This window comes from Orycteropus afer, unplaced genomic scaffold, assembly GCF_000298275.1.
Source record: "Orycteropus afer afer isolate SDZICR_OR568_19922 unplaced genomic scaffold, OryAfe1.0 scaffold00774, whole genome shotgun sequence".
In the NCBI taxonomy this organism is placed as follows: domain Eukaryota; kingdom Metazoa; phylum Chordata; class Mammalia; order Tubulidentata; family Orycteropodidae; genus Orycteropus; species Orycteropus afer.
In genome coordinates, this window is record NW_006922361.1 from 256,174 (window position 1) to 265,958 (window position 9,785).

A 9,785-nucleotide genomic window follows, 5' to 3' on the forward strand; every position below is an offset into this window, starting at 1 on the left:
CTAAGGCACTTCACTGCTAACCAGAAGGCTGGTGGTTCAAACCCACCAGCCACTCCTCGGAAGGAAGGTTGGTCAATCTACTTCTGTAGTGATACCTCCTCGGAAACCCAAGGAGGGGTCGCTATGAGTTGTATACAATTTGACGGCAGTGAGTTTGGTTTATAGTGCCAGAAGATAAGCCCCTCATGTCAGAAGGCACTCAAAATACAACTGGGGAAGAGCTTGCTCCTCGAGTAGCATTAACTTTCATGACAGAATGGAGTAAAGCTTTTAGGACTTCCATTTGCTGATGTGGCTTGACTCAAAATGGGAAGAAACAGCTGCAAACATTCATTAATAATTGGAACATGGAATGTACAAAGTATGAATCTAGGAAAACTGGAAGTTGTGAAAAATGAAATGTAATGCATAAAGATAGATATCCTAGGTATTAGTGAGTTAAAATGTACTGGTTTTGGCCTTTTGAATCAGACAACCATATGAATTACTATGCCAGGAATGACAAATTGAAGAGGAATGGCATGGCATTCATAGTCACAAAGAATGTTTCAAGATCTATCCTGAAGTACAATGCTGTCAGTGATAGGATAATATCCATACACTTACAAGGAAGACCAGTTAATACTATTATTATTATAATTTATGCACCAACTATCAAAGCCAAAGATGAGGAAATTGAAGATTTTTACCAACTCCTGCAGTCTGAAATTGACCAAACATGCAATCAATATGTGTTGATTATTACTGGTGATTGGAATGCAAAAGTTGGAAATGACGAATCACCAGTATTTAAAAAACCTGGCCTTGATGATAGAAATGACGCTGGAGGTCGCATGATAGAATTTTGCAAGACCAACGACTTATTCATTGCAAATATCTTTTTTCAACAACACAAACAGCGGCTATACATGTGGACTTCACCAGATAGAGTATGCAGGAATCATATTGACTACATCTGTGGAAAGAGACAATGGAGAAGCTCAGTATCTTCAGCCAAAAACTAGGCCAGGAGCTGATTGTGGAACAGACCATCAACTGCCCATATGCAAGTTCAAGTTCAAGTTGAAGACAATTAAAACAAGTTCACAAGTGCCAAAATATGACCTTGATTTTATCCCTCCTGAATTTAGAGACTACCTAAAGAATAAATTTGATGCATTGAACACCATGACCAAAAGCCAGAAGAATTGTGGGATGACATCAAGAATATCATCCATAAAGAAAGCAAAGGGTCATTAAAAGATAGGAAAGGAAGAAAAGACCACAATGGATGTTGGAAGAGACTCTGAAACTTGCTTTTGAATGGAGAACAGCTAAAGCAAATGGAGAAATGACAAGATAAAAGAGCTGAACAGATTTCAAAGAGCAGCTCAAAAAGACAAAGTCAATTATTATAATGAAATGTGCAAAGACCTGGAGTTAGAAAACCAAAAGAGAAGAACACATTTGGCATTTCTCAACTGAAAGAACTGAAGATAAAATCAAACCTTAAGTTACAATATGGAAAGATTCTATGGGCAAAATATTGAATGATGCAGGAACAAAGAAATTGAAGGAATACACAAAGTCACTGTACCAAAAAGAATTGTTTGATGTTCATCCATTTCAGGAGGTGGCGTATGATCAAGAATCAGTGGTACTGAAGGAAGAAGTCAAAGCTGCACTGAAGGAATTGGCAAAAAAAAAAAAAAAAAGAAGGCTCCAGGAATTGATGGAATACCTATTGAGATGTTTCAACAAACGGATGCTGTTCTGGAGGCACTCACTTGGCTATACCAAGAGATTTGGAAGACAGCTACCTGGCCAACTGACTGGAAAAGATCCATATTTGTACCCATTCCAAAGAAAGGTGAGCCAAGAGGATCTGGAAATTATCAAACAATATCACTAATATCACACTCAAGTAAAATCTTACTGAAGATAATTCAAAAACGGTTGCAGCAATATATTGACAGGGAACTTCCAGAAATGCAAGCTGAATTCAGAAGTGAATGTGGAAAGAGGGATATTATTACTGATGTGAGATGGATCTTGGCTGAAAGCAAAGAATATCAGAAAGATGTTTACGTGTGTTTTATTGACTATGCAAAAGCATTTGATTGTGTGGATCATAACAAATTATGAATAACAATGAGAACGGGAATTCCAGAACACTTAATTGTGCTCATGAGGAACCTGTACATAGACTAGGAGGCTGTCATTAGAACAGAACACGGAGATACTACTCATTAATCCAAATTCACTGCTTCAAGTTGATTCCGACTCGGCGACCCCTCCTTGGGTTTTCAAGGCAGTATCTCTATGGAAGTAGATTGCCCAGTCTTCTGAGGAGTGGCTGATGGGTTTGAACTGGCAGCCTTCTGATTAGCAGTTAAATGCCTTAGGCACTACATCACCAGGAGATACTATATGGTTTAAAATCTGGAAGGGAGTGTGTCAGGATTATATCCTTTTACCACACTTATTCAATCTGTATGGTGAGCAAATACTCTGAGAAGCTGGACTATATGAAGAAGAGCATGGCATCAGGATTGGAGGAAGACTCATTAACAACCTGTGATATGAAGATGACACAACTTTGCTTGCCGAAAGTGAAAATGACTTGAAGCATTTACTGACAAAGATTAAAGACTACAGTCTGCAGTATGGGTTACACCTTAACATAAAGAAAATTAAAATCCTCACAACTGGACCAATAAGGAGCATCACAATAAATGGAGAAAAGATTGAAGTTGTCAAAGATTTCATATTACTTGGATCCACAATCAACACTAATGGAAGCAGCAGTCAAGAAATCAGACGACATATTGCACAGGCCAAATCTGCTGCAAAAGACTTCTTTCAAGTGCTGAAGAATAAAGATGTCTCTTTGAAGACTAAGGTGCACCTAACCCAGGCTACGGTATTTTCTATTGCCTCATATGCATATGAGAGGTGGATAATGAATAAGGACGACTGAAGAAGAGTTGATGCTTTTGAGTGGTGGTGTGGGTGAAGAATACTGAAAGTACCAATGGACTGCCAGAAGAACAAACAAATCTGTCTGGAATGGTCCTTGAAAGTGAGAATGGCCAGACTTCATCTCACCTACTTTGATCATGCTGTCAGAAGGGACCATTCCTTGGACGAGGATATCATGCTTGGTACAGTGGAGGGTCAACAAAAAAGGCGAGGACCTTCAATGAGATGGATTGACACAGTGGCTGCAACCATGGGCTCAGGTATAGCAAGGATTGTGAAGCTAGCACAGGACTGGGCAGTGTTTCATTCTGTTGTGCATGGGGTAGCTATGAGTCAGAGCCAGCTCGATGGCACCTAACAACAACAACAACATGCTCTACTACATTCATAGAAATATGTGCAGCACATATAAATCCATAGGTAGAGATAGCCTCTGTCACACCTATACATATTTGTGGGTGTAGTCCTATTGGCCTTCCCACCCCTGTCCAAATTGTCTATCTATGTGCACTCCTAAATTATTGTTATTACAATTATTGCAGGATTGTAAGATGATAGTGTTCATCTGTATTGCCTTTAACTCTTGTGCTCCTCCCTACATCTTCCAGTGCCTTGATCACTTTTGCTGACCTCCCCGTTATTTTATATTGCCTTTCCCTTCACCCAAGTTAATACCTGCCTACTCTCTACTTGTTGATTGTCCCCTCCCCCTCCTACCCCTGGCAAACTTCAAAGAACAATTCTTTCTGTGTGCAAACCTTTTCTTAACTTTTTACAGTAGTGGTCTCATGCAATAATTGTCCTTTTGTGATTGACTAATTTCACCAAGCATAATGTCCCCCAATCTCAAAACCTACTATACAAACACAGTAGTCAAAACAGCCTGGTATTGGTACAACAGATACATAGACCAATGGAATAGAATTGAGATCCCAGAAATAGATCTATCCACCTATCGACAGCTAATCTTTGACAAAGGCCTGAAATCCATTAAATGAGGAAGAGATAGTCCCTTTAACAAATGGTGCTAGCAAAATTGGATATCCACTTGCAGGAAAATGAAACAAGATCCATATCTCACACCATATACTAAAACTTACTCCAAATGGATCAAAGACCTAAATGTAATATCCCAAACCATAAAGCTCATCAAAGAAAAAATAAGGGCAAACTTAGGGGCCCTAATACATGGCAAAATACACTATCAAACGTAACTAAAAATGCACAAACAAACAGCAGAAGACAAGGTAGATGACTGGGACTTCCTAAAAATTAAACATTTACGTTCATCAAAAGACTTTGTCAAGAGTTAAAAGGGATCCTACAGACTGGGGGGAAACGTTGGGCAATTTTTGGCCAATGATAAATTGCACAAGAGACTAATCTCCAAAATTGGTAGCAAACGTCAACACTTCAACAAAAGAAAGACAAGCAATCCAATTTAAAAATGGGCAGAGGACATGAACAGATACTTCACCAAAGAAGACATTCAGGAGGCTAACAAGCACATAAAGAAATGCTCTTGATCATTAGCCATTAGAGAGATGGAAATGAAAACAAACAGCGAGATACCACCTCACTCCAGCATTAATAGGAAAGTGAAAAAAAAGAAAATAACCAATGCTGGCAAGGGTACACAAAGACTGGCACACTCATATACTGCTGGTGAGACTGTAAGATGATACCACTACTGTGGCTTCCTTAAAATGTTGGAAATAGAAATACCATATGATCCAGCAATGTCACTACGAGGGGTATATCCTAGAGAAATAAGAGCTCTGACATGAATGGATATATGTACACCCAAGTTCATCACGGCACTATTCACAATAGCAAAAAGACAGAAACAACCTAAGCGTCCATCAGTGAATGAATGGATAAACAAAATATAATACATACACACGATGGAATACTAGGCCATGTTAAAGAATGATGATGAATCTGCAAAACACCTCATAACATGCATGAACCTAAAGGACATTATGCTGAGTGAAGTTAGTCCAGTTCAGAAGCAGATGGCCAGGCCTTTCTTCCAAGGCACCTCTGGGTGTGTTCCAAGCACCAACATTTCATTCAGTAGTGTAGTGTTTAACCGACTGCATGAGCCAAGCAATCCTCCAACCCTAAGTAAGCATTAATCCACTGTGTGCATCTGTGGATTTGCCAGTTCTGGACCTTTCCTGTAAATGGGAATAATACAATAAGTGGTCTTCCATATTTGGCTTCTTTCACTTAGCAAAATGTTTTTAAGTTTCATCCACACTGTAGCCTATTTTAGTATTTCATTTTTTGTATTGAATAATATGACAATGAATAATATTCCATTGTATGGCTATACTGTATTTTATTTATCCATTCATGTGTTGATGGACAGTCAAGTTCTTTCCACTTTGGGGCTACTGTGACCAGTGCTGCTATGAACATTCACGTGCAAGTTTTTGCCTGGACATGTTTTCAATTCTCTTGAGTGTATTCCTAGGAGTGGAATTGCCAGGTCACGTGGTAACCTTATATTTAATTATTTGAGCAACTGCCAGACTATTTTCCAAAGCAACTGCACAATTTTCTCTCCCAATAGTGTTGTATCCAGGTTCTAGTTTTCCCACATTCTCACCAACCCTCGTTACTACCTACCTGGCTTTTTATAACGGCCATCCCACAGGATGTGAAGTGGTATCTCATCATGTTTTTGATTTCTATTTCCCTGACAGCTAGAGATGGTTAGCATCTTTTCAAGTACTTATTGGCTATTTGAAGGAGCTCTGGAGGTACTTTTGACTCTGGTGGGCATTTGACTGCTAACCAGAAGGTTAGAGGTTCAAACCCACCAGCCACTCCACAGACTTGGCAATCTACTTCCATAAAGATTTACCACCTCAGAAATCCAAAGGGGGTCGCCATGAGTCAGAATGGACCTGATGGCAGTGAGATTGTTTGTTTAATTGGTTATTTGTATGTTTTCTTTGGAGAACTATCTATTCAGATCCTTTGCCCATTTTTAATTGGATTTTTTTTTTTGCCTTCTTACTGAGTTATTATAACTTTTCAGATATTCTAGATCAAGGTCAGATATATGATTTGTAAAAATTGTCTCCCATTTTGTGGGTTGGGTTGGGAGGGAACCTTGAAGGTGCAATGGTTAAAGGGCTCAGCTGCTAATCGAAAGGTCAGTGGTTTGAACCCACCAGCCACTCTGTGGAACAAAAGACCTGGAGATGTGCTTCCATAAAAATTGCAGCCTAGGAAACCCTAGGGTGTAGCTCTACTCTGTCAGATAGGGTCACTACGAGTTAAAATCAACCAGAGAGCACACAGCAGGTGGGTTGGGAGCCTTTTGTAGGCAAAACAAAGTGAGTTGCTTTACTTACAAAAGAAACAAAGTACAGAGAACAGCCAATGATTTTGTAAGGAATTCCTCTTGTCAAGTTTTGCTGAATAAGTGACAATATGATAGTGTCCAGCCCCAGGGGAGCTATTGCAGAAACTATGCCCCATCTAAAGTAGGCGGCTCTGCTCCTCAAGTGTTTCATGTAGGAAGGTGGAAGGGAGTTCCTGGAGGAGCAAACGACTAATGCTGTTGGCTACTAGCTGAAAAGCTGGAGAGACAAGTCCACCCAGAGGTGCCTGGGAAAAAAGTCCAGCAATGTACTTCCAAAAGCCAACTGCTTTTTGTTGCTCTTTGTGCTCGTCAGACACTCATGGACCTCTCCTCCCCCTCCAGGTGCTGTGCTCTGTCATCGCAGGTGCACTGCACTACCTCTACCTGGCGTCCTTCACCTGGATGTTCCTGGAAGGGCTGCACCTCTTCCTCACCGTCAGGAACCTCAAGGTGGCCAACTACACCAGTGCAGGCAGATTCAAAAAGTGTTTCATGTACCCTTTTGGCTATGGGATCCCAGCTGTCATTGTGGCTGTGTCTGCAGGGCTCAACCGACATGGATATGGCACATCTCTGCAGTGAGTGTGGTGATGGGAAATGTGTACAGACCTGTCTCCAGGTGAAACCAAGGGGAGGAAGGAAAAATTAAGCTGATAACAAGGTTAATGACAAATGCTAACTATATCACGTGCCAAGCCCTATGTGAATTGCTTTATAGACATCATTTCTCTTAAGCCTCAAAACAAATCTAAGAAGATTCTATAGAAGAATACTGATCAAAAGGGGGAGAATGTTAAACAGAATTCATGGAATCCAGACTTTCTGGAGCCATTGAGGCTGGATAACACCTCCTAAAACTATTGTCCTTTAAACCTTGAAAAGAAACTATCCCCTAAAGTCATCTTTAAACCACACAGTTTAGCTTAATTAGAAAACAGTGTCCACCTTGAGCAAAGTGTTCCTTTAAAGAATTATCTGTAAGTCAAATTAACAACAGCAACTGGAAAGGTCAGATGAGGAGCTTAGGTGCCAGTGAGTTTGTGTTGATGATGATGAAATAATTTGGAAAGGGATATTGAGAAAGTTGACACACTTTGAAGAATGTAACCAATGTCATTGAATTGCACATGTAGAAATTGTTGAATTAGTGTATGTTTTGCTGCATATATTTTCACATACACACACTAACAATCCTAAGGGGAAAGTACTTTTATTACCTCCATTCATCAGCTGTAGAAACTGATGATCAGAGAAAGGCTAGCAGCTGTCTCAGGCTACACAGACAGTAAACTTGAAAGAACAATGATTCAGGATGAGATAGCCCTGATAGGTCCCCCACTAACTAGATGAGTGATTCTGGGGAGGTTAGTTAACTTTCTTCTTAATTTTTGTCATCTGTAAGGCAGGGGTGATGGATTGAATTGTGTCCCCAAAAAACATCTGTTGTGAAACCTAACCTCCATATATGTGGATAAGGAGCTCTGGTGGTGTAGTGGTTCAGGAATTTGGCTGCTGACCATAGGTAGTGGTTCAAACCTACCAGCCACTTTGTGGGAGAAAGATGGGGCAGTCTGCTTCCATAAAGATTTATAGTCTGGGAAACCCACTGGAGGTCACTATGAGTTGGAATTGACTCACTGGTGGTGAGTTTGGTTATATGTGTGTGTGTGTGTGTGCATAGCACATCATTTGGGAATAAGACTTTCTTTATGTTCATGAGTCCATATCAGTGTAGGGTGTGACTTAAACCAATCACTTTTGAGATATAAAAGAAACAGATTAGGGACAGAAGCGAGGAAGTACAAATGGAGAAAAATCTCCAAGGAGACAAAGAAGAGAAGCTAAAAGAGACAAGGCCCTTCCTGTGGAGAAAACAGAAAGAGAATCTTTCCCTAGAACAAAAAAAAAGAAAACCAAACTCACTGCCATTGAGTCGTTTCCGACTCATAGCAACCCCTCCTTGAGTTTCTGAGGCAGTACCTCTACAGAAGTAGATTGCCCAGTCTTCCTCCCGAGGAGCGGCTGGTGGGTTTGAACCTCCAGCCTTTTTTCTAGAGCAGATGTCCTGAATTTGGACTCCTAGTCTCTAATCTGTGAGAAAATAAACTTCTGCTCATTAAAGCCACCCACTGTGGTACTTCTATAACAGCAGCACTAGATAGCGAAGACCAAACCAAACTCACTGCCATTGAGTTGATTCTCACTCACAGGGACCCCCATTGGGTTTCTGAGGCTGTAAGTCTTTACGAAAGCAGATTGCCCCATCTTCCTTCTGCAGAGCAGCTAGTAGGTTTGAACTGCTGACCTTCTGGTTAGCAGCTAAATGCCTTATCCATTATGCCACTAGAGCTCCTTAGATAACTAAGGCAGGGGTGTAATAATAGTATTTACTTCAAAGCATTTACACTGACACAAGGAAATGTTATATAAATATTATTATATACCCTAAACCTTTTTTTTTTCAAATGTTACTATAATAAATGTTACTGTTATTGTTTTCTTTTCCAGTTGCTGGATTAATCTACAAAAAGAATTTATCTGGAGTTTCATAGGACCCATTTCTGTAGTCATCTTGGTAGGTTTGTAGGATCTGTGTTTCCTACATATTTTGAAGATCAAAATGGGCCCTGAAATAATTTGTCCCTTACTCTAAGATAGCAGGCACATGAATCTTTTTTCTGCTGATGGAAAGAAGGGAAGATCTCCATGTATCTCTAGTCCCTGGCACATCACAGGTGCTGTTATGGATTGAACTCTATTCCTCCCAAAATATATGTTGCAATTGTAACATCTAAAACCTGTGGTAGTAATCCCATCTGGGAAGAGTGTTCTTTGTTATGTTCATGAGGCCATATCAGTGTAGACAAGTGCTTAAGAAATATTTGTTGAATACAAAAATTAATGTAGAAAAAGATCGTTGTTAACATGATAAAATTAATGTGACTTAATTTAATTCCCTCCCCAGGGTGGGGAGGGAAGGGGAAGGAATAACTTCGGACTTGTTGGGAGCCACACATTGAGTTGGGCAAGAGGAGGGATGCTATGGAAAAAGTCTGTGACCACCATGATAACATTGGGGAAAGGGAAGACACTGAATTGTACACATAGAGTATAGATGACAGAGGCTAATACCAGTGTATCCATAATACCGCATTACCATTAACACCAAACACAAGGCTACAAATAAACACACAGACAACTGAGAAGATCAGATGGGGGTCAGTGAACAGGATTATATTCTAGACCAAGGATAGATTCAGCTAAGGCTAGTCTTCCACAGATACAGTAATACAAAATACCTCAATCCTTACAGAAACAACAGAAGACAGACAGAGAGTAATCCCTCACAGACAGCCAGACACTGTGGGAGAGAGATCCAATGGATCTACCAACTCAGGACCATAGTATTGGGGGACACCAGACTCAATTGGCACAACAAAATACA

The 9,785-nt window shown here is 40.2% G+C and overlaps 1 protein-coding gene across 1 annotated transcript in view; it reads left to right on the top strand.

Annotated features, from left to right (window-relative positions):
- LOC103211700 (adhesion G protein-coupled receptor E3-like) overlaps window positions 1-9,785 on the top strand; it is a 114,914-nt gene that overhangs the window by 37,543 nt on the left and 67,586 nt on the right. Inside the window, exons 12-13 of the mRNA XM_042783257.1 lie at window positions 6,683-6,918; window positions 8,849-8,915. Of these exons, the coding sequence (XP_042639191.1) occupies window positions 6,683-6,918; window positions 8,849-8,915 (303 nt within the window). The remainder of the gene's footprint in view (window positions 1-6,682; window positions 6,919-8,848; window positions 8,916-9,785) is intronic.